The sequence below is a fragment of the Patella vulgata genome, chromosome 8 (genome assembly GCF_932274485.2).
Source record: "Patella vulgata chromosome 8, xgPatVulg1.2, whole genome shotgun sequence".
NCBI lineage: Eukaryota > Metazoa > Mollusca > Gastropoda > Patellidae > Patella > Patella vulgata.
Window position 1 is genome coordinate 54806652 of NC_065886.2, and position 27287 is coordinate 54833938.

At 32.9% G+C, this 27287-nt stretch overlaps 1 protein-coding gene across 4 annotated transcripts; it reads left to right on the forward strand.

Moving 5' to 3' along the window:
• The first annotated feature begins 109 nt into the window (after positions 1 to 109).
• On the forward strand, positions 110 to 26058 carry LOC126829323 (vang-like protein 2). Of its 4 annotated transcripts, none has more exons than XM_050559108.2 (4): positions 110 to 224; positions 7204 to 7272; positions 18997 to 20248; positions 21691 to 26058. In XM_050559108.2, exons 3-4 carry the CDS (start codon positions 19033 to 19035, stop codon positions 22161 to 22163), a joined length of 1689 nt encoding a protein of 562 aa, XP_050415065.1. In that variant the 5' UTR covers positions 110 to 224; positions 7204 to 7272; positions 18997 to 19032; the 3' UTR covers positions 22164 to 26058. The 4 variants fall into 4 exon arrangements, with proteins under 4 accessions (XP_050415065.1, XP_050415068.1, XP_050415066.1 ...); XM_050559111.2 differs by having other exon boundaries at positions 21736 to 26058; XM_050559109.2 differs by lacking the exon at positions 7204 to 7272 and having other exon boundaries at positions 146 to 224.
• Positions 26059 to 27287: the final 1229 nt, after the last annotated feature.

Here is a 27287-nt window from a genome sequence, read left to right on the forward strand (position 1 = left end):
ATTTAATTTCCTTTTTTGTAGTGATATTTCTAAAAAGTCTATCCAGTCACTTTATTTAGTACATGAGAATTTATTTTTCATTTTAATCATGATAGTATCAACAGGAAAATATAATTTCGAATAACAAAAACTTTCTAGGGAGGTCATTGGATTCGCCAAGTTTAGAGAAGATTGTTTGAAAAATGGGGGATTACACACCTTTAGAATGAAGTGATTTATTTCCCGTAAGTATTGTTTTTAGTGCTAAAACAATAGGCTATTCTTTCCTTGTATTACGTATGTATATTTAGAAAGAAAGCATTAATGCAACTTGGGTATAAGAGATGCGATTGTTGGAAGCGAAAGGTGAAGTCGTAAGTTTTTTTTTTTCGAAGCCCCCGCGAACCAGTATTTTGCTGCACGATTTCAACCTTCGTCTGATCAGCTTTGTTTAGATTTTCTTACCGCCAAGCAGTGTCAGGTGCGGTACGTGCTTCTTTGAAGTTTAATCATCCACAGTTCTTGTAAAATAATCGGTTTATATCCGTCTTTTGAGTTTAATTCATTACAAAAGTGGAATTTTTAATTCCTGATTATTTCCACAACATTTTACTGTTCACGTCTGTTGTCTCCTCCTTTACTCATATTTATTTATGGTCACTACACATCCAACATAATGACTTCTATCAAGACTGAGAATCCTATAAAATACATGTACCTATAATTATTTTTAAATGTACCACTTAGAAAATGAGCAGAAAAATATTGTGCTAATCATCCCATCGAATATTAGAATCACAAAAGTTAAATTATAATTAGGGCTGAATTCCCTCCAAGTTTCTTACTCCCGTCTGCTGGTATTTGAGACCAAATCATAACATACATGTATCTGGGAAAAATTACAAATAAGCAATAGGATATATTAATATGTGCCGTAAATGTTTAAAGGAGCTAAATCGCTATTCTTTGCCACCTAGAAATTGACACAAATGGGTCGCAACGCATATAATAATGTAATATGAATGTATATAAACTTATTTACATTCAATCGTTTCTGTTATTACTGTAATTTCTAATCAGTTATGTTCGATGAAATCGCAAATAGTCCAAATTGAATAGCAGGCTTTAGATTCTGGTTATTCCATTCTACACTGGTAGTATTCCCCTGTGGGGTATGTTTAGCCTCGTTCATCGAGTTGGTTTATTACTGTGCCAATTCTAACATGTTCATTTTGCCTTAAATATTGGATATCAGAAGCCCATCTTTTCACAGTAAGATCACAACATCAATGTTGATTTAAATTGACAAATAATTCAATGTTGAAGAGTTTGGATGAGAATGAGTTAAAGACTTAGCTACTTTAAATTGACAAATAATTTGTGTTTTTAATGTCGAAGACTGTGGATGATATTGAGTTAAAGACTTGGCTCCTTTAAAACAATTAATATTTAACTTTTTAGCGACATTACAATTTATTTGAAAATAAAACAATATGGTAGGCTACATGTCGTAACAGTAATACACTTCATTAAGACCAGTTTCATATGAACGAAAATACTGGTTAGTTTTAACAGACTTATTAATTACCACATGATGTTTACAGACAGAACATTCCTCTACACAGAACTGAACCACCAATATTTCATACCAGCAGATTGACTCTGTGTTGATTGCTCTACACAGAAACTAAACCACGAATATTTCATAGATTAATACCAGCAGATTGACTCTCTGTCGACTATTATTATAAGATGTTGCTATTTGACTCATGTAACTAGTCTGTTGTCATGTAATGATATTTGTGAACAAAGACATCAATTGATGACATTCCTATACAAGGTTCACTGTTAAGGATGAAAGGCATATAACTCATCTATTCAATTTACTTGATGATTTTATTCAATAAAATTTCTACATTAAGATACTGATATAATTAATTGTTCATCGTCTATTTTAATTTTACTTTTTTTACTGCACCTGCTGTAATCACCTGCTGGTTCAATGATTTACCTAGTGGCTACATGTAATTACTATCTGATTAAACATTACTAATAAAATCATTTCTGAAATGAGATAGAAAAATTTACATTAGAACGGTTTTCAAAGAATTAAAAATATATCAGCAAGATGTCAAGAAATTTATAAGATTTCTCAAATTTTCCAAACTATGTTAAGATTTCTGCCTCGTAAAAGATATTCAAATCCTCTGATATTGTATATTAAAAAATCTGTTTCTAAGAAAAAAAAATATAATCACTATATCTTGGATAATGACTTTGATCATTTGAATTTTAAAACATCATCACTTGCAGTGGATTCTAGACAAAATTTGTAGATATTCTGATTATTTGCTTGAAATTTAATGTTTTTACGTCTACATGTTTTTACGTCTCATGATGTACAGGCAAGTTGGTTTTTACAAATAAAACATTAGTTCAGATAAAAAAAAACTGCATTCAGGAACATCTAAGCATTCTGTTTTGTTCAATTTCATCATGAAAAACAGTCATTTTGTAGCAAAGATGATTATATTAGACGATATTAAAAACATATAATCTAATATTGGTGGATAAAACTGGTACAGATAGAAAAGAAGACCATCCTTTGATGATTTGTTATCTTGGGAGAACAAGAATGTTAGTTACAGAATTTCTGTCTTGTGGATTTATATGCATGAAGCCAGTTTGCACCAAGTAATCTAAATGTCTTCCTTTGAAGTTGGGTTGAATATTGATTTGACATTGGTCTGAGAAAACTAAATATGAAATATCTGTCCTAAGAGATGGGTTTTATAACTAAGATAAAAGTGAAAAAATATTAGCCTAATATTTTTACGAAAAACAGTTTTGAATAATAACAAATGAGCCCACAATGTACACTTAGTCTTAGTATGATTTGCTTGGCTTACATACATGTGTGTATAGAATATTTTATTAAAAATAAGACTTATTAAATACATTTCACGATTTGCTACATGTATATTAGTTTATTAGTTGGTTATTGTCTTAAAGTCTTCTGGTTCTAGATGTAAGTTTGGCAGGGGGGGGGGAATGGCCGAATGGTTAGCACGCGTGCACTGTATCATAAGGTCTGTTTATTGAGTCAACAAGGAGTAGGGTCGCCTGTCCAATCTCGTGGGTTTTCTCCGGGTCCTCCGGTTTCCTCCCACTGTTAAAGACCCCTACGCGCATGCAAATTATTGAAATAAAAATTGGACCATGTGTTAGTCCCGAAATGACCTAGTTTGTGTCGAGTGGACGTTAAACCCCATCTCCCTCTCTCTCTCACACTCTCTCTCACGCTCTCTCTCTAGATGTAAGTTTAACAAAAATGGTTTTACTACATTTGAACATCAAACAGTTTTGGTTCAGTATTTAAAAAATAAATATAAACTAAATTCAATGAGATGCCTGACAACTTATATTTCATTGACTGATAGGATCAAAACCACTATTCTATTTCATTAAATAAACATTGCATAAAGATCAATTTATGATCCTTGTCAGGTTTAATGTAAACAATCAGTTTGTCAAAGTCCAGACTTGTATTATTTCGGAAGGATTTTACAAGAGCTTTGTATAAAATATTGAAATGTTTTTATAGTTGATTGCCTGCTACACATGTGGGTGTACTAGTATATTCAAAACAACTGATTCAATAAAGTTAATAACTCAAGAATCTAGAATAAATTTTAGCGTCAAATATTGAAATTGTAATCTAGAAAAGAAAGTGAAGTTTGGTATTGAAGTATTGGTCTATATGTACATGTCATTAGGAAAGAATGTAAGTTCATATTATTTACATTCTTCAAATCTAATAAACAAGTAAAATTTGTTAGAATTCCTTCTTGTAATAAATCTTGATGGTTTATTGTAATACAAATTCTGTACAACTAAGATATTTTTATGTTACATGAATATTCGGTCTATACATGATTTAAGGAAATTTCTGGAAAATCTTTGTATGTATTTGTTGTCACACTGTCACTGTTAAAAAAGGTTTGTTTTAAAAAGAATATATTTAATAGATATACCGGTATATGTATATTGTACAGTATGTAAGTATTAACTGATGCATTAAAAACACTCATACATCAATTTTCTTTTATTCATGTATATGAAAGCCCAGTTATATTTGATATTTAACACAGTTGTGTTGTATATTTAACTTTAATTGGTGGAGACAGTTGTCAATTTTACAAAATATTAGACTCTTATCTAAACTTTTGTACATGTACATGGTGTGTTTCTTTTACCATAGATTAAGATATGTAGATATTATGTTTTAAAAAGTAAACATTGACCAGATTTCATCCTGGTTTAATAGAGGTCCCACACGTGTACTTGTACCACTGGTAGCGGGAGAGAGAAATGGGGTTTAACGTCCACTTGACACAAACTCGGTCATTTTGGCCTAACATATGGTTCAATTTTATTTCAATAATTCACTTTCGTGTAGAGGTCTTTTAACAGTTGGAGGGAATCGAACTACCTAGAGAAAACTCGCGAAGTTGGAAAGACGACCCTACTCCCTTTCACGTACAACCAGGGAACCAAAACCACACCAGTTGACTCAATGACACACCTTATGATACAACATGCACATGCTAACCATTAAGCCATCCACCCCCACCCCCACCACCACCCCCACCACCACCACCACTGTTGGCACAATATAGATCCAATGAAATTGAAAATGGAAATAGAGTAGACTGTAGCACTGCTGTCGGAGAATATTTCCCTGATAACACACCGCATGGCGTATAGTCATTAGCTTGGTTGCGTTAGAAAAGTAACGTGTAAAATTTGTTTACTAATGAAGTACTTAGAGAATAGTTTTTCTGTAATAGAAGTCAGTTGATGAATATAATTTATATACCAGTACAGCCATTTTACAAAGGTGAAGATAAAAGCTTTTATTCTCTAATTAAAGGTGTGTTGAATCTGTAATGGGTTATGTTAAGTAAATCATGATGACTTTTTTTTATGGTTGGAAGGTTTCACATTAATTTGAACTCCGTGGGAGATAAACACTATTTTAAGAATTTCATCTCCAAATTCCAATCATTAACAGTATTAAGTTGGGTTGAGTTTTGTTTTTATACATTTCATATATTTTTGTCACCACTTTTCACAAGTTATAACTCATGTACATGTATGATGCCGTCATCAGAATGGAAGAGATACATGTATATTAAAGAACCAAATCTACAGGTCTTGATATACATGTACACTGTAAGCTTCAAATGATATAATAACTATTATTTAGACATATATGTGTATTCAACAAGCCTCTAGAACATCGGATGGTTGAAATTTAAATGGAATAGAACACCAGCGAAATTTAAACATTTAACGCTAAAATGGGTAATCCAGTCTTAGCCTCAGTTGTCAAGTATCGTTGCTATGGTAATAAACAATCTACGCTACATCTTCAAACACTCATAACTTTGTTCAGAATAAAGTACCGGTAATTAGAATGAAATTTTCAATTTTGGAACTACATGTAGGCCTACATGTATAGTATTATAGCAAGAACAGGCAACTCTTTATCTAAATCAGTGGTTCTCATCCTTTTTTTTGCCAACGGCACACCTTGGAACACATGAAAAAATAGCTAGCACCTGGTTAAATATATATGATTATTTGAATTTTGCAAAATAAAAACATGGCAAGTTATAGACGACATACAACCGTAAACAGAGACTATTTTAATCATAGACACATAGAAAGATTCAAACTAAATAAAGAAAAACACAGCTATGAACACCAGTGAATACTCAATTGGGATCACATACATGTAGTTTTTCGCATTTTCTTAGTGAAGAGTTCACTTACATGTAGGTAGATGCCACGGCACTCTGGTTGAGAATCACAGATCTAAATCTTTGAATATTTAATGTGATATTTTGAACATATATTATCTAGTTCATGTGTACAGGCATGTATTGTAAATTATGAATTTCATTAAAGGGGTATTACATGTATGGAGGATTTGATATCGAGCTGACAGTTTTTGCTATAATAGTTTTAAAAAATAGATAATGTAAAGAGAATATGTTGAAAATTTCAGTCAAATTACTTCACACTTGAGTCAAGAAAAATTCATTTAAAAAACACTGTATCCTCAATTGTCATTACTACCGTTGTTACAACAATAACAAAGTTGCGATTATCCATCAATTAATCATCAACTGGCATTGAACCTCAGATCTGATTCAAATCTGTTGAAAATCGGACCCATCAGATGACATCAAGAGTTTATTGTCTAGTCATGTTTATTAATGATAAGATTTCAGGCCTAAAGAAAGACTTGCAATAGGCAGATTTAGCTCTTGTATAATACATGTTTAAGAAAGACTTGCAATAGACAGATTCTTAGCTCTTGTATAATGTATGTTTAATTAAGAGTTTTACTTTAAGTACTGTGTTAAAGATAGGAGTGTTATACATGTATTTATAACTATGTGAATTATTTGGAACTCCTTGAAGCACCCTGTTTCGATTTTGTTTAATAATTAGTGTGCTGTTCAAATTAAGACACATGCAAGCTCATTATTGGTCTGTATAGTTACATCAACTACATGTACATCCGTCAATAAATAATGTAGACACGGTGGCTAGCCTGGAGGTCACATGTTCGCTACTGTTGTTGGCCACGAAAGTTCTTCAAGAATTTCCAGCGTGGTTTCCGCTTGTCAGTGGTGCAGGATGGGACAAAAACCTGAAGTCCTATGTACACATTGGCATGCACAATAAAGATCCCTTGACTGTTGCAATTCGATATAAGAGTAGGCCGTAGTGCCGCTGCCGGGAACAATTTCCCTCACTGCACACTGCATGGCGTGTGCCCGTCTTCATTAGCCCAGTTGGAGCAAAACAGTAGGATGTTAAACCCAGATTTCATTTCATTTAAATAACGAATTTGAAATTAGTGGGTTTGTTGAATATAACTAGAATACTGTTTATAAATCCACGCTAGAATATACATGATGATTTTAATATAACATCAACAACAATCTCTTGACTGTAATTTACAAGGGATCGTACATCCCAATAATTACTTTCAGTAGTTTACAAGGGATCGTACATCCCACCTAATTACCGTCACTAGTTTTAAGGAAAGGCTACATGTATGTCATTATTTTAATCATAATAGAGAATGTTGAATCATGTAATACAGACTGGTTGGTCTTAATAAAAATTTAATATTTATATTTATAGGTTTAAATGATATATAATGGTGATTTATGGTGTTTGATAAGATTGTTATAAGATTTAACCAATGTACAGGTTCGTATAATTATTTATAACATGTACAGTTTGTTCCATAACCGTGTGAATACAATCAGCAAAACATCACTCAAGCTTCCTCGGTACCTGGGTATTTTGAGTTGTCTAAAATTGTGATGTGGTTTCAGACTCTCACTTTAAAGTTTTGCATTCAGTGAAATAGTCAGACTACTTTAAATAGTCCATATTTGATAATTGAGGCAACTTCATGTCACAAATATTTTTTTGAATAATCATGTTATTGCCCAGTACGAACAGTCTTATAACCATGTGGAATTATTTGAGTAATTTAAAGGGACAATAACATCTTGCTGGCTTGACAGCTCCAGAAAGTAAATAATAGCCTTATTCTAAGTACTAGATGTTTAAGTGTCTTACCTGTTGTCTAAATTATCCATTACACCCTATTTTACTTGTCCAGAGGGTTCGAAAATATTTTTAAATCCAAGTCACATTTGAAAAGGTTTACGTCAGGCTTTTCAAATCATTTAGTTGGATTTTTCCAATTTTTTAAATTAGGTGTGTTAAGATGAAATTTGTGTCATCAATTAATTGGAATATTGTAAAATAGTACAATTTGTTGACCAGAATAAAGATTGGGACATATTATTCAGTTACAACAAGAGTGGTATTGAGCCTTTAAATTATAGGCTTTAGCTGAAAATCTATTTCTACTGTAAAATGATTTCAGTTATTTTATGACAACGGAAAATTGAATAAAAGTGGGATAATGACTGGACTCGAACACTAACCATATTTACTGGAGGTTAGAATGTACGGATGTTAAAATTTGAAAATGTCCCATCCAAGGATATATTGGAATATTTGACAAGACTTGGTGGTATAAAATATATAAAAGATTAAATCTGTATGATATATAGAGATCTCTGGTCTATTCACTTGTATATTAAACATTGAATAGAATCTGGTTTTATGACCATATAAACGACTACTATACACAAAATACCTGGTACTTAACTTCATTGTTTTCTTGTAGCCTGTTGATACAGGTTGTTGATAGATCTACCCAACTATTATAATCATGTAGTATCGTATAGATTGATAGACAGATCTAAACTTACCGTCTTCGTGTTAGAAATTTTTATATGGTAATGGTCCCTTTGGTAGATATTTTACATATATGAATAATTTAACATGTAGAACATACATGTAACTTGGACCCCTCTAGATGTAGACCCCATCCAATAGTGTTTATGTCTAGCTCCTTAAAATATACATTTCCGCAACAATCACATGCATGTTACGATTATTGATTTAGAATTCTATTCAGCTAACCGGACAAATTGTTTCAATGGCATTTAGTAATTGAACTAGAGTATACAGGCCACAATTCTATAGAATACAATTACTGCTTATTACTGAGCAACGTTTCTTGATGTTGACTGGACAAGCCTAGTCGAAACGTCGTTCTGTAATAAGCAGTAATTGTATTCCATAGAATTGTGACCTGTATATTATCAGTATCAGGACAAATATATTTGTTTTCAAAATCATCGTACATGTGCAAGAAACTTTCAAAAGACAATGAACACAATCCATGGATAAAAACAGCAGCCATAGTAGGCTATTTAATATATTTTGATATACAATAGGTAGAAATATGTTTCAAGGGCTGAACACATGACCTACATAAATACAATAGATTGCGTGTAAAGTTAAATACATGTACATGTAAATTGAATCCTAGGACAGTTCTGAAGCGAAATTACCATGGAATACGAATTTATTATTGAAAATTACCATACATGTTAAGAATGGGACATGTATGTAATTTGCCTTTAAAGTAACGACCCGTAAGACCTTATATTGTATACATATATTATTTAACCCTTATTTAATGGATCTGAACACCTGAAGCATAACATTTCTTTATATGTCTATAGTAAATTGGTTGTTAGACTTACAGCATGTAGAATTTATTGAGTTGGGAGAAGACCACTACATGTACAACTAATTTCTGTGTTCACTCAACTTTGAAAGCTGAAATTGGATTACTGTCTTAATTTCATAGTTTCAAATACTAGTTTCTTTGGTTTTTATGACAAATAGATTGTGAAGGCAGGCAGAAGATGGTTTTAAAATGAATACAACTTTAATCCCCCTCTATATGCTTCAATAAGCACACAGAGCAGCTTGTGTATAGACAACTATCAAAGGGTAGGCAAACCAAGAAACTCGACAATGGAGGAATTTTTTTTTATCCACCTTGTGTACCGAATGTGACTTGCCATTGTTTTGTGGAGACATTAAGGTTTAATATCGACTACAGTCAATTCTTTATTTAGTAATTCTTTAGTAAAGTAAACAGCCTACTTCTGTATGGGGGAAAAACCGTGGTGTTAGACTGTCGATTAGGATTCAAGATGGAGTACGCTTGTGTTTGTAGCTGTAAATTGTGTTTATCATTTGTTGGGATAATTACTTGAAGTTTTAGAAGTAAAACAACGAAAGTTTAAAATGATGTCAAGTAAATTAATACTGATGGTAATTCTTTTATGTATTAATATGAATATGTTTTTAAATTCTCTTTGAAGTACTTAGGCTCTATTGTTGGATAAAATCATTGTTGCTTAAGGAAATGTATCTATTTGACAAGGTGAAAGGTATAAATAAAATAAAACCAAGTACGAACAATCCAAACCATTAGACAAAATTTGAAGTCCTAAAAAAATAGTGTAATCAGCATATGGACTGTTCACCGTGTACAAAATACACGACAAACAGTGGTAACAGGTGTCCGGAAGAGTAAGCTTACCCTGCCTAGCACCACACCGGCCATAGCTGCATCCAAACTATTAGGCGAAATCTCGGTAAAATAGCGTGATGTATAATCTATGTTTAAATAGAAATTTAAGGGACACCATGTTTTTATAATTGTTAAAATTAGTAGGTACATGTATGTTTATAAACGCATTGACATAGTTTAGTTTATTTGATTGTGAATAAAATCCATCTAACTTCAGATGCTTTGTGATGTCTATACAATATATTAAAACATTGTACATTAACAAGAAACAAACATTCCAGTATAGATAAAACTAATTTTTTTTTATTTAAAACCATCCCATAGAATATTTTATTAATAAGCTAAGAATTGTATGGGCCTTCTTTAAAATGAATAATAATTGAAAATCCTGGTAAATGATAACAAGTTTTGTCTGTATGCTGTCCTATGAAGATCGAAACAATCTTTCTACTACATACATGTATACATGGAATACTGATGTACACTAAGATTACAAGTTTAAATATAGATATACTGGTATAAGATCGGACAAGTAACTTTATACAAGTTGACATAATCCGATAGTCAGTATATTAAATTAAAGCTTATCACTGATTTAAATATTGCTTGAGAATTTTAACAACAATATGTCATCTATTATTAAGTTACATTCATCAACAGTTACATACCTGTATGTTGTATGATCAACAGGTACATACCTGTATGTTGTATGATCAACAGGTACATACCTGTATGTTGTATGATCAACAGGTACATACCTGTATGTTGTATCAACAGTTACATACCTGTATGTTGTATTATCAACTGTTTAATACATACCTGTATGTTGTATTATCAACTGGTACATACCTGTATATTTTATCAACAGTTACATACAGGTACATACCTGTATGTTGTATTATCAACTGTCAAAATTAAATGAATATCAGTACTATTAGAACTAGTACTAGTATCATGTCCCAACCGAAACAAGGTTTTAGTCTTGGGGCGATATTTTTAGTAGGATTCTTACAGGCCACAGTTCTAATTAAGTGAGAGTGATGAAATGTAACTTGGTGTATAGTTTCATTACATCAATACCTTGACTAAGTTCGATAATGAGCATTTTCTGCTCAGAGTAAGCAGATTTGATTGGTAAAGACTTTGGAACATAATGACTCTCCTTTTAATTGAGGTAGAATGTTCAAACTTGGCGTAGGTGTCTATTAGGGTGAATGTCTTGACAAAGTTCGATCATTCGCACTTTTCCTGCTAAAGCTAAGTAGAGCTAAACAATTTCATTGGTCAATAACTTTGATTCTAATTAATGGAGAGTGGTAAAACTTAGTGTATAGTTTCACTACAAGGTACATGAAGTGAAAATTTTATGCTTAGACTAAGTATAGAAAATCAGTTTGATTGCTCGATACTTTTGAGAAAGATCAATGTGCAGTTAATTAATATGTGTTTTCTATTTATTTTGGGATTTCAGTGAGACTCATCAGCCTCACTGTTGGCTTGTAATAAGTTGGCCAATTAAAATTTGATCAGTCTTTTTGTCTCCTGTCTGAAGTATTTAATAGTGAAATTAATTAATATTCAAAAACACAAGTCTGTAAATGTTTACAGTGAGGTTTCTGACAGGATTTTTACAGCAAACCTACGCAGGTATTCTAGTCTTGCTGTAGTCTGCTTATGGTTTTATAAAGGGAATCGTTTGTTTGGAATACACGTAAAACGTGCTATTGTTGACAATTCTAAACCGATCTATCACACATCCTTGATATGTGAGGAGTAGAAAATTTAGTTTGTTGCAAACGACAATTAAGTTGTTGACTATGAATAAATTAATGAGTGTGGCGATGTGCTGACAATTGTAGATGTACCGTAGGTATGTGACAAGCATTAAATGGGTAAAATCAAATACAAGTTTTGTGAGTTTTACCCTTCTTCTAAACACTAGTTTGTAGATTATTTTCAGAAAAAGTAGAACGTCAAACCTGTTTATATTTGACAAATATCTGGTTAAATATGTAATATATGGCTAGATATCTGGTTAAATATGTTATATAGGTAGATGTCTGTCAGAGAAAGTTACTGTATTGGTTTTAAGTCTGACATGATTATAAATGGACACTTTGTATTTGTTGGTGTATCATAGGTTGACTGTTGACTGTAATCTATTGCTATTTAATACACAGAATTAATTTCTGATATTATGATACAATGTATACATAACATAAATATGTGGGTGATTACCTGTATTTATTTCTTTAGCTACATGTACATTATACAGATACATCATGGATAACAGGTATACCATACTAATATATTTGGTAATGTTTGGAAGAGTATCCTCAACGTTGTGTCTGTATTACAAACTATATGTTGGTAGATTAAGCTAATCTTGGATTCAAGTATAAATTGATCAGCTCCATTCAAAGATTTTATTATTATTTAAAGATGTATCATGTAAGATTTAAATCTGCCTATTGCTGGTCTTTTCATGGATTTTGAATTCAAATATTTCATAAACTTTTATAAAGACATTTATTAATATAACAAGGCAGAGATTTAAATGGATTAAAATACCTGCAAGATTTAAAAAGTTAACGATAAAATGAATAATGGATTGTTTTATTATATGATAGGATAATTAACAATCTACGCTACATTTTCAAACAATTATAATGAAATAATTTGAATGAAATGTTCAATTTATATTCATTTAGCATTAATTAATTTGAACTATTAAAGTAGCTAAGTCTCTAACTCAATATCATCCAAAGTCTTCCACATTGAAAACACAAATTATTTGTCAATTCAAATCAACATTGATGTTGTGATCTTACCGGGAAAAGGTAGGCTTCTGATATCCAATATTTAAGACAAAATAAATATTTTACCATTGGTACCCGAATTGTGTACCATAGTGCGTTTTAGCGTCATTTGTAACAAGTGACCAGGAAGAACGAGGCTAGACATATTCCACAACTCATATCATGCGGTGACGCCGTATCTTATCTAGAGAACGTGCGCAATAGACTGGAATAACCAGATGCTAGAAGTTGCCATTTGGATGAGACATGTGCTGTATTTCGCTGGACAAAACTGATTTGAAATTAGAGTCAAAACGGAAACAATTGAATGTAAATCAGTTTATATACAATCAGATTACATTATTATATGCATTGCGACCCATTTGGGTCAATTTCTAGGTCCCAAATATTAGCGATTTAGCTCATTTAAAGCAAGAGTGGCCAGTTCTTTATCTAAATCTTATAAAATGCATCTTTAAATCGAGGGCGATTGTACAATACAAATGTATAAACTATTTAAAATGTTATCGTCACCAACACCTTTCTGTCATTGTCATTAGTGAACCAAAATAACAGAATCTCAAAGTCACTTAATACCTTTGAATTGCTTGCTAAAAAAAAAGTTTAAAGCCATTTTGTTTTTTGTTCTGCATCTGAGATTGACTTTTTCCATTTGTGGAAGCCGGATTAAGTTACATGTACGAGTAAATCCACCTGTCAGTTAACCTGTCACCTAGTAATGTGACAAAACCCTGTAAAAATACGAGATGACTCATTTTAACGGATCAATATTCATTACTTTACCTCTTTTCTTACTTAACTAATCAATATTATATGTGAAATAATCTGAAGCTCGTACAGTTCTACCGATAAAAATAGAGATTTTAAACCGTTATTTAAAGATTTATCATTCCCTAAGTAGTGATTATCATCAATATTACTTTATAAAAATAACTACCATTAGATTGTACAGTTGGTACGTATGATTCATCATCAGTTAAAATATAAAACACACAATACTCTTCTCTAGTTAACCATACATTATGCCAGAGCTAAATCTGCCTATTGCATTTCTTTATTTAGGCCTGAAATTTTATATAAATTATTAATTAGACATAGGCCACTATTAACAAGAGAAGACCTTAATCAACTCTCGATGGCATCGCTAACCTGCAATGTTTATTGGATTATGTTCTGATTTGCTGTTAGACTTCCATTCATAATTAAATCAAAAAATGGATAATCGAGACTATGTTTTTTATCCTACCGACTTTAGTAATGATGATCGAGGCTAGCCCCAATATTCAGTCACTAAAATCTTGGTTGATAGTGGGTCTATTTGACTGAAATTTTTAGAATATTCTCTTTACGTTATCTAATTTTAACTATAATAGTGAGAAGTACCAGCTCTTTATCTAATCTAAAGCGGTGGACACACTAGCCGAATGATTCGGCCGAATCAATCGGCGTCGAAATTCGCCTAGTGTGTCCACTGTCATTCAGCCAAATGATTCACACGAATCAAACAGGTTTGATATATTCAGCCGAATTATATTCGCCTGGTGTGTCTGCTTCGCCGAAGCATTCGGCCGAATGTAGAATTCATTAGCCAATCACCACTCATATAGAGAAGTCACGTGATAGTTTGAAGACATAGACACCGCCATGTTTAATCATGTGACATGAAAGGTGATGCAATCGACTGGTGAATCGGGCGAAGCATTCGGCTAGTGTGTCCACTCTTTCGGCCGAATAAAATTTGGCGCCGATTGATTCGGCTAATGTGTCCACTGCTTTACATAATGTATCTTTAACCATAGTTCAAACTGTTCATTACCATTTCATGAATTTTTAATTCCCTGTAAAATTGGTGTAAGACCAAAAATGGTTCAATTCTGTTACATACATGTAGGTGTGGTGAATACAGAATTTTATAACATTTGGCATCTGATCGCCAGACGATCTAAACGATATAGCGCCATTTAAATGTCTGTTTGAGATCAGATCTTTTGATGCACATCTCTTTAATTTGTGTGAATTGCAAGTTGGGAGCTTATATACAGATGATATTTTATTTTTTTACAAGATCCATTAAAAATAGTATATTTTAGTGTCTATTAAACTTAAACAGTAAAAAATTAGATCTATGTATGTTTTTTTCACATGACAAAACCAGAAAAATCTAGATCATTCATGATAGAAACTTGTTTAACTAAAAGCATATTTGTCCAAAAATTGTTAAAATAATCAGTACTACTTAATAGAAATTACGACCATCCTAATTCCCCATTACTTTCTGTCCGCCATCTTTATTTCTGTATAAATATCTATTTTTATCCTCAAAAATGATGTTGATAATTCTGGTTTCCTTAAATTATTATCTAAAGCACAAATTTTAAACAGGAAAATATCTATTAGTCTTCTGGCACATTGAGGTTTTAATACGTAGACGAGACAATGCTGAGTGCTAAGACTAACCTTGTAAATGTTAAAGTGGATGAAGCTGTTACAGCTATTAACAAACCACAGGAAAACATCCCCTGAGGTACTGCATTGGATGCATCTTGTTAACGAACGACATTACTAACTGATCACACCAATCATAGAGCTTGTTACAAATCAGTGCTAATCTAAATTTGTTCCTAAAAGAAATGAAATGAAATGGGGTTTAACGTCCTACTGTTTTGCTCTGAACTGGTTTAATGAAGACGGACAAACGCCATACAGTGTGCTATGAGAGAAATTTTGCCCGGAAACTGGCATTACGGTCTACTCTTATATCGAATTCCATCCGGCAAGAGTTGATGCTAGTCAATAAAAATGAATGTTAAAACTTTCAGTTGTGGCGATACATCTATATGTAAATAAATCCAAATTAACCTGTGTGTGTCTTGGACAATGTCTATTGGTTCATGCATGGGTATATATAGAAGTACCTGTACCCTTGATAGTTTGAATTCAATATAGTATATGGGTGGAAACACCACAGTTCGATCTCCCCCTCACATTACACACATGATTTTAGAATTGATGTTAATTTCTAAATGACCAATGTATTATCGCTTCTTTACACTGTATAAGCCTACATTGAACTTAAATATTACGGACAATATATTTTGCGGCTAATAAATAAATATTAGAATATAGAATTGAAATTAAAAAATGATAATATAATGTATATGGCCCAGACATCAGTAATAACTGCCTGGCCGACTATATGATATCATATTGAAATATAGGAGCATGAACATACTGTGAGTTAAACAGATTGTTGAAGTTAGAGAATAAATTATGTTTAAATATTAAAATTGACATGGAAAGTCGTAAATCTTGTGACAAGCTAATATACATACTGTAATTTGATAATAGACCTGTATTAAAGCAGATAAGAGATGTAATAAAATTAGATTTATTTTTTTTTATATGAAGAAATTTTAGTGGGGTGATGCATTATTTTGATTTAATCAAATATTCGAATAATGACTTCTACTAGTAAAATTAGCATTCAATGTTATCAATAATGATTTGATTCAAGAATGATCATACATGTAAGTGCACTATATTTTAGTTTTCTATCGGTTCTCAGAGTTTCTTTCTACAAGTAAGAAAAATATTAAAATGTACATGTTGTTCCCAAATTGACATGAGGTGTGATTGTTCAGTTTAAAAACTTTTATTTTTATTCAGTACATTTTCAGTATATTTGTGAAATAAGGGAGAGATTAAATAATGTAACCAGTAGTTACACGTATATAATATAATAATTGTCAAAATAATCTAGTCAGTAGGTATATAAAATCTATTTTAGAAATCATTGTTCTTGATACAAGATACAAATCCATGGTTTCTCTTCTTCAACATGTGAAAAATGGTAGATAATTTAAAGATATGATTATGTGTTTATCTGGTGGTGTATTTAAAAAACACACAAATAATGTTTGAGATAAAACAACAGAAAAAAATCTCAGCTTTGATGTAATTCCTGCTTTAATTTTCACCATTTAAATGATAGCTACCTGTTGTGTTGTTTTTTTACCTCCACACCTGGCTTTAAAGAAGAGTTCTGATTGACTCAGGTTTTTGTTGGCTGACCTGGATCATCCATTATTCACAGATGATAAAATGGCCGACTGTTTCATGTTTAGCCGTCTGTCTGTATGTATCTTTTACATCACTTGTTTTAACTTGTGTTGTTGGCAGTTTAATCATCTCCTTGACATTTTACCTGAAAGATATTCTGTTAGCACTTGAAACAAAAGACTATTGCTAAATGTTTTCAGTACATTTATAAGACTATTACCTATCACATTAGTCATACGAGTGTGCTATGATGTCACACAGTGCAAAGAATCAAAATAATTTAACATAATCAGAATGTTCTCATTTAGTTATGGTATGGGTAATTAACAAAAAGAAATTAATTTGCCAGAACCGAAACTGTTATTGATAAGACTCTGTAGATAGCCTATTGATAAATATTAACATACATGTAAGGCCAGCCTATATATAAATATTAACATAAGGCCAAACAGAAATAATATTTCTGATTCTCAGATGATAAAATTTATAATGTTGGAGAAAGATGTTTTTTTTGTATTTTTATTTTGTCAAAGGATCAATGAGTAGAAATGAAATGAAATGGGGTTTAACGTCCTACTGTTCTGCTCCTAAACTGGGCTAATGAAGACGGGCATATGCCATACAGTGTGCTTTGAGGAGAATTTGGCCCGGGCAGTGGCACTATCGCCTACTCTTATATCGAATTCCAACTGCCAGGGGATTTTTTATGTTCATTCCAATGTATACACGGGACCTCGTTTTTTTGTCTCATCCGAAGGACTAGACAGCTGTCCTTGTCAGGCCCTCCTTGTCAGGCCCTCCTTTCTGTACCACTGACAAGGGGAAACCACGTCGGAAAATCCTGATGAACCTTCTCGGGATCTTTAGAAATGTATGATTATCCTGTATGATTTTGTCAATAACATTTATCAAGGTTATATACTTGATAATTGAGTCTATGGTAGGCCTACACTTATAGTTCCATTCTGATATTTATGTGAATAATTAATGGGACAGTTTTTATACGCCCACATGAATATGTACATGTAGTCGTACACTGCCGATGCCTCCATCCGTCCGTCCACATGTCGTCCACATTTCTTGTCTACAGACAACATTGATCATCTGATTGTTTTGAAATTGATATATGTTGTTCACATTAGTGAGATGAGAAGCCTATTTAATTTGAATAATTACCGTTAATTTCTTCTGGAGTTATGGCCCTTGTTTCACTTTGTTGCATCGTGTGATCTCTCTAATGACAAAAGTTATCATCCGATCTGTGTGAATGCATTATTTAGATTAGTGAAACAAAGACACCTATTGAATTTCAGCAATTTCCGTTAATTACATCTAAGAGTTATTGCCCTTGTTCACTTTGTTGAACCTTGTGAACACTCTAACGACAAAAGTTATCATCCGATCTATATGAAATTAATATGCATCATATAAATTAGTGAAACGAAGAAGCCCATTTAATTTCAGCAATTTCTGTTTCTTACATGTACATCTAGACTTATGGTCCTTGTTTCATTTTTTTGAACCATGGTGAATGCGCAATCGACAAAAGATATCATCCGATCTGTATGAAATTTATATGCATCATTTAAATTAGTGAAACGAAGAAGTCTATTGAATTTCAACAATTTCTGTTAATTACTTCCAGAGTTAACGCTCTTGTTCCATTTTGTAGAACCATGTAAACCCGCAAACGATAAAAATTATAATCTGATCTGTATAAAATTGTCTTGTAAATGTTCCCAATTACCTACAAAACAATAGATATGTCGACTGCTCGGATAATTTAGCTGCTGTGGGCATATGTGTCGTTGCCTGACAACCTATCTGTATTTTATGCTGCCCTAAGTGATGTGAGAGCATCTCAGAAAGCTAATTTTTATATATACATGGCCTTAACTAAATTATATTAAATATACTACCATTATAACTTTATTATAATACCACTAATATATTTATTAGTAACATGAACCTCTTCTGTTCGTTCAAAATGTGTGTGGTATTAAAAGCTCTTGTAATTTACTAAACTAATATATTTTGATATCCATTTCATCCAGTTAAAGATGTGTTTCTATATTTCAGATATTGAATAGCAAATTGGAAAGATAAGAAAGAGAAATGGATGGTGGGGAGTCTGTCAGGTCAGGTCGCAGCGAAAGATCAGAGAGGTCACATCGTAGTCATGGCAGCTCGCATCACCCTCGACAACATCATCATCGAGGTTCGAGTGGGCGACCAAACAGCAATCATAGAGACCGCAGAGAAAGAGACCGGGATGATCGTTCGGTAACGATAAAGACGCCAGGTCAAGGGTCGGATGTTGAAGGAGAAGAGAGAATACAGGTTCAAGTTATACAACAAGATGATAACTGGGGCGATAACACCACCGCCATTACTGGTAATACCAGTGAAACCGGCTTCTCCATGGAAGATATGAGAAAATTCGCAAAAGAAATGGATGACGGTTATAGTGTAGGCTTTGATTGTGCTCGTTACGTTGGGACAGCTTTAGCTGCCGTTCTCAGTATCTTTGGATTTTTGTCTCCAATTGCTATGATTGTCTTACCCAAATTAGGTATTTTTGAGTGGAAGGCGCTGACCTTTGGTACTGAAATAGACCCTATGCAGTGTCGGCCGGAATGTGAAGGCCTCCTCATCAGTTTTGCCTTTAAACTTTTGATTCTACTGCTGGGAACGATTGCTTTATTTTTCCGACAACCAAAAGCCACCATGCCAAGAGTTTTTGTATTCCGTGCTGTTGTTTTATTTCTAGTGTTTGTATTGACCTTTGCCTTCTGGCTATTTTATGGTGTTCGTATCTTAAAGGCGAGAGAGACTCATTATTACGCCATTGTTCAGTTTGCCGTATATTTAGTTGACGGTTTACTTTTTATACACTACCTAGCAGTCGCACTGCTAGAAATACGGCAACTTCAACCTCAATTTGTCATCAAGGTCGTAAGGTCACCTGACGGCAAATCACAGTGTTACAACATTGGATTATTGAGTATTCAAAGAGCAGCCGTCTGGATGCTGGAACAGTATTATAAAGATTTTGAAGTCTACAATCCATATTTGGAAAATGCTACTAAAAAGCCTGCCAAACTAACTGGATTTAAAGTTTACGATGTTGATGGGGGACCAAATCAGACAAATCAACAAGGTCGTTCTAGAGCAGTATTTGCTGCTGCTGCCAGAAGACGTGATGCTAGTCATAATGATAGATTTTACGAGGAAGCCGAGTACGAAAGACGTATTAGAAAACGTAAAGCCCGTTTAATAGTAGCAGCCGAAGAAGCTTTTTCTCATATTAAACGAATGCAGGAGGAACAAGGTATGTATTTTACTATTTTCCTGCCAACTCTAAAATTGTTTTCTATTGTATATAACATTGATTTAATATGAAAGTGCTGAGTTGAATATTGTCTAAAGGCCTGGACACATCGAAGATTATTGGTCTTGAGGTTTCGTCAGTTATGGCAGACAATCCATCAATGACTACCCATCTATATTTCTAAATGTATCTGATGAAGGCAACTGTGTTTATATGTATAAATCATGATAGAACTTAAATATAAGCCATGGAGACATGAGGAAATTGTTGTGGATGGTGTTCACTGATTGTTTTATCCTATAGGTTAATCCTTGGTGTGCACAGGGCTTACTACTAATATTTGTTTTGTCATCTCATTAAACATAACACCTTAGATGAGCACTTTATTTCTTAAAGCTACGTGTAATTTAAAGAGATCCAGCTTTTTTAAACAAGTGCATGAACATGTATGTCTACCACACCTTAGTAATTAACAACTCTACAGTCAGTGAATTGGGACCCAAGGTGTGGAACTTAAAGACACATTCCCGGGTACAAACTGGGTGGTTTGATGGTGATTTCATGATATACATGTATTTGGACTAAAAACATACTCAAATTAATTAATTTATCATAATTTTGCTTCAAATCCTTCTCAAAACATTGCAATTGTCGGGAATAACCTGGCTATAAAAAAATCACCAAAAGAGGTCCTGTTTGTGTCATGTGACTTACGTGTACCCACTCGGTACCTAACAACGCAAGCGAAGTCGGAGGAGAATTCATTGCCTACACAAGACGATGTTGTCTTTAATCGCTGACTATTTATTACAAATATCGAAGCCTAATTAAATTTTCGGATTATCCACTGCCTGCATCTTTTTCCGTTTTTATCTCAGAAAGTGTTGTACGTCTAATTCTTCAAGTTTATCAAAATGTACATCAAGCACTCAATCTCCGCGTGCAACCTTCGACGTCACGCGTGCAGACACTCCTAATCGTCGGGCTGTTGATTAGGGAAACCCTTACATTTTTGTCCTGTATACGCTCCATGAGTGTTTTCAGGGAATCCAGTATTTTTCTAGACAGATTGGATATTTCTACTTTCCATACATACCAAAATATGTGACTTGTTCCCATTTAGTGGGCAATTAACTTTGTACTTGTTATCCCTTTATTAATTCATGTCAAATTAGGAATGCACATGCAAGTGAAATACATGTATTTTATGCACATGTCACACTGGTTTATGCACATCACCCTTGCACCAATTGATGTTGTATTAGAAATGGTTTGGGGTTGTAGAAGTAGATACATGGAGTAGAAGTAGATACATGGAGTAGAAGTAGATACATGGAGTAGAAGTAGATACATGTACGTGAAGTAGAAGTAGTAGTCTCTGTAGAATAGTGTTTGATGTGTTTAATTGTTAGATAACATGAAGTATTTATTTATTATTTCAGGCAATGTTTGTATAACTAGTAAATTATTGTCCTCTGTTTTAACAGGACCAGCTATACCAATGGATCCGCAGGAAGCCGCTCAGGCAGTATTCCCCTCCATGGCTAGAGCTCTACAGAAATATCTGCGTATCACACGTCAACAACCTCGCTACACTTTTGAATCGGTGCTCAACCATTTGGCCGTGTGTATCGGCCACGATATTAGTCCTCGAGCATTCGTAGAAAAATACTTAAGCCAGGGTGCTGTTATAATGAATGAAAAAGACTATAAATCCATGCAACGGTGGGTGCTAGTGTGCGATCAGTTGTTAACGCGCGAAATTGAACACGGAACATACTTTCAACTTCGTCAAGGCGAAGTTTCACTTCTGTGTACAGTGAGGAAAATCCCACATTTTAGTCTGACAGAGGAAGTTATAGATCCAAAAAGTAATAAGTTTGTTTTACGTCTAAATTCAGAAACTTCAGTCTGAGTTTTAGATTTTTTTGTGACTTTTGTAAATTGTAGTTCATAATTAGTTCATTTTTTTTTTACATAAGAAATATAATGTGCAATTTATTTGCTGTGTGGTTGTGACGATGTTAAGTCTATCTGATCTCGTGATGAGTTGGGTAGATCATTAAGTCTATCTGATCTCGTGATGAGTTGGGTAGATCATTAAGTCTATCTGATCTCGTGATGAGTTGGGTAGATCATTAAGTCTATCTGATCTCATGATGAGTTGGGTAGATCATTAAGTCTATCTGAACTCGTGATGAGTTGGGTATATCGTTAAGTCTATCTGATCTCGTGATGAGTTGGGTAGATCATTAAGTCTGTCTGATCTCGTGATGAGTTGGGTAGATCATACAAATGTACATGTAGATCATGTCTGTTTATCAATTAAATTACTACAGCATCATTAAGTTGTGCAAAGTGTAGTCTAGATTCGAGAATCTGATTTGAGGAAATAAGCCTATTTTTCTGTTCATAATATCTTTACGCAAGCCCCCGTGTTTTTTTTATTAATCCTACGTCTACCGATACATGTACCCATATTAAAATAATTTAGTGCAATCTACAAATTGTCTTCTGCTGTCATCTTTAATGGCTGACGTTTAATGATTAAGACTATGAATAAAGACTAATGTTTCCTCAATTCATTTTCTAAATCGTAGACTTCTACATTAATCAAAAGCTTCCAAAGATCCTTTTTTTTTGTATAAAATTTTTATGTTGTCCTATTGGAGACTATCATCTCATGTTGTCCTATTGGAGACTATCATCTCATTCTCATAGTAACTTCCATATAAAATATAAAATCAGAGAACTTCTTGATTGTCTTCATAGTGATTTTTACTGGTCAGAGGTAGACATGGAAAGCAGCCCCTGGTTGCCAAGTTGAACCAATGTGAAGATAACTGATTAATTCTCGGATTATTGTTTTTCTGTGTGAATATTTTTATCTCTTGTAAAATATCTGTACATAATTCATCTTTATTTCATTTTATTTTATACGTTTACCTTCTTTCATTGTGAAAATGAACTTTTTGTAATCGAATTTGCATCTGAAAATCATTCAATACATTTATACATTTGAATTGTTTCATTCATAAGATATGTGCTAAATTTCATTGATATTTTGATGTGTCACATGTATTTGATATAATGATTGTTGCATGAACTAATACGCTGATCATTAATCTCTAAATCGACCAACTTTGGCAATTTTTAATTCAGTAATTTGTGAAAAAAAAAAAATAATGAAAAAAAATATCTTCATGGACCAGATACAGATGTTTTGTGTTGGCTTATTGTTACATCATTTGTCAGTTCATCTTTTACACAAATTCCAAAGAAATTTTATTGTTTACATTAAATATACCTACATTTTTACTAACATGTATGGACAAATAAATATATAAAGCTTATCAACATAGAATAAGAATAAATTGAATTTTATTGTATTTGTAATTCGAGTAATGACCTATATATGACCTATATAAATGTGGACTTATATTGGACTTCAATTTTGTCTGCGATATCAAGGGACATTAAACTCGCCCTCAAGTCAAGTGGACTTATCAGGCCTTATCCAGGTACATGTGTATAATCCTCATTGGAATAAAATCTCTTGTATTAAGTCACATTTGTGATGACAAATATCAAATATAGAGTTCTACTCCTGAGAAACTAACAGAAATATGTATCATATGTTTCTAAAGGTACAGCAGTATGAATTCAGAATCAAATTGTATTAGATCAAAGTTGTGATGACGTTATCAAATGTATTGTTTTTGCTATACCCGAAATATACATGTACATGTACAGGTTACTACATGTATGATGTAGTCAAGTTTCTGTGTACTTGATAACAATGTCTATAGATAAGATTAACTATGTTTATGGATCTCTTAACTTTATAATCACTACTACATACATGTACAGTAGATGGTTATATTTAATAAGCATAATATGTAGATATCTTCGTCTAATCTCTGGTGGTTTCCCTTCATTTATAACCTGGGACCTTATGTCAATGTTAGATTTGTCTTATTAAAACTATCCAGGTCATATAATGTATTTGTGCTCCACTTCAACCAGTACTTACAGTTAAATATGTAATCTCTATTATTTTCATACACCCACATTAAAATGTAGTACAGTAGATGTATTTAGGTGTCACCCCTGCCTGTAAATACTCCTGATGCTAAAGTTATTAGCTAGCCCAGTTGATGCAGAAAAGTGGGGGACATTTCTAAAATATCATTTCGTTGACTCGTACACAGGGTTTCTATGTTCATGAGACTAAGAAGTCCATTGAATCGAAAAATATGTGGACGTGCGAAAAACCCATTAATTTCATTGTAAGCGAAGTTATACCTGTTTGAAGATGTGGCTAAAATCTGTGCTATCCGATGAACTAGAGAGTTGATTATAATAATAATAATATGTCTAAATAATAATTTATAAAACATTTGAAACCAAAGTAAAGACCTGCGATAGGTAGATTTAGCTCTGCCCTAATGCATCTTTAATCGCAATAGGTAGATTTAGCTCTGCCCTAATGCATCATTAATCTTGTCTCTCATCTTTGTCTATAGCAACGTGGTATCAATAATAGCGGATTCACTTTGAATTTTAAATCTAAAATGTTGTCGAGACAGTGTTTCTTTATTTGTAAACATGGGGTTTAATTGTTTTTTTAAATGCTACAGGTTTAAATTTTCTTGACCGAATCTCTCCACCTAAAAAATGTCTGGACTGTAAGTGGAACTACCATGTAAAGTCTGAAATTATTTCTATTAAATTACTACCGATTAAAGGTGTGCAGGAGATACAATGATCTATGTGCATGCCTTATCTAGGTTATTTAAACCATCAAGGATACACGGTTGTTACACGTTGATTATTATGGGATATAAGTCAAGGTTAGATATAATAAACACAACTGTTTGTTTCTTATCTTAAAATTCATATTGACATTAGGGTTTATCTAAACTGAGGTTTCCTAATTCATATTGATAAAATCAAAACCATATCTGGATTATACATGCTAATATCAGCCCACCATTCATCAGTAGTGGTGTTTTATTAAAGGGAGATAAATCATTCTGTACAAAATATGATTAATGCCCGTTGCTTGGTTTGTAATTATTGCTGAATATCCAGTTTATCAGCTTTCATTCAAAATGCGTTTGAATATGAATTTTTGCTAATTATGTTATTATTGATATATATTATTTTATTAGGCAGATTCTGAGAGTGAACGTTGCCTTGACAAAATTTTACACAAACTTTGATATTTCAACTAGATGGTATTGTATGAAAAATTCTTCACGTAAACACAAGTATTTTGTTAGTATTGGATAACAGGAATGTTGTACCAAACAATTCTAATATGATTTGATGTTTTCACAAATATTCCTTGATCAGTTGGGACAGTATGTTTTTAAAGACAAATATAAAATTTGAAACGACTTCCATCCCCGTACATGTAAAAATTATTTTAAGAAACTAGGGATATGGGATCTCCTTAATAATAGAGAACACGCTGGATTATTTGTTTTATCTCGTTTTCATTAACCCCCATTTATATTCACAAAACATGTGTCATTTTTAATTTGTTCTTCACAATTTTTATCTTTGAACTGCACCACATTTTTTTCATATTTGTAAATTAAATCAATAAATCAATATTAATCAAACTGCTGTAAATCCATTGTTTATTTTTATGTCAATGAATATCTACCTGTATATCATCATCATTTATTTTACCTGTCATCAAAGTGTCTAATAATTGTTCACTATGTTCGTGTATTGGGCTTTGGATATTTTAGGTTATCGTTTTTTTATGATTTGTAATAAATCCCAATATTTGAGGAAAAGTTTTGTTGTCTTGTTATTCTAAACATCTTGGAATTTGTCTTGTTTAACATATCTATTTGGGTGGGATGGAAATCACAGGTCCAGACACACGTGGCCATAATTTATACATTAAAATAATAATTATTATTATTATTATTACAGCATATTTATAGTGCACCCTTTCATATAACATGTTCAGAGGCACTTTACAAAGTGACAATGTAAATCACACATAAACAAGATTATGGGCATGTTAACGATTGTATACAGAGTCAGTTAAAAGCCTGATTAAATAAATGTGTTTTAAGTTGTTTTTTAAAAGAATACAGAGATGTACAACATCTTAAACTAAATGGTAGATTATTCCATAAAACAGGTGCTTGATAACTAAAAGAGCGCTGACCATAGGAGACTAGTTGAACAGTTTTGGGTACGTGTATATACATATATGGAAACAATAGTGGTCTGCCTGAAAGTGACAATAGCAATAAAGGCTAATTTTCTTTCAGTAGTAAAGAATGAACAAACTGCATGATTTGGACTAGATCCCACCACAGTCCTTAACTTTGTATCATGAGAAGAATAAAACGATACAGTTCAAACAATCTTTTAATTTATATTGGCGAGTGACTATGGGTGGTGCTGGAGGGGGTTCGTGACTAGAAAGAGGTTGATAAATTGGTGGAAGTAAGAGGTAGTTTTATGGGGAGCAATATTCATTAGCATGCTGCTTGTTTTCGTATCCTTTAGACTGTACAATTGTGTGATTATATGTAATTATATTGAATAAAATATTGTTTAAATCATATGTTTCAGATGTGTACATGTAGCCCAACTTTGGCTGCATGTTCATGAAGCAACGACCGCGAGTTTTACAACATCTAGACGTTGTTCGACACACCCCTCCGCAATTCACGAACTTATAGCTACGTTATATCCCTTTAACGCAGGCACGTGAAGGACAGCGTCCAATCAGATGTTGTGACACAAACATACTCAAATCACACACGGCGATTTCAACAGAAACCTTGACAATGAACGAACCTTGAACTTTACAACTTGATTATCGGGTAGACATTTTAGCTGGAAAGCGTGAGACTTGGTATTCACGATGGTCGAGGAATCTGATAGGGTCCCCAGCTGGGTCAGTAGCCAATTGAAATAAGTGCCGAAATATGCAGGCTATTACGTGAAGGACTTGATAAAATGTACGGAGTTAAAGCGAGATCAAACCTTCTATTGAATATAC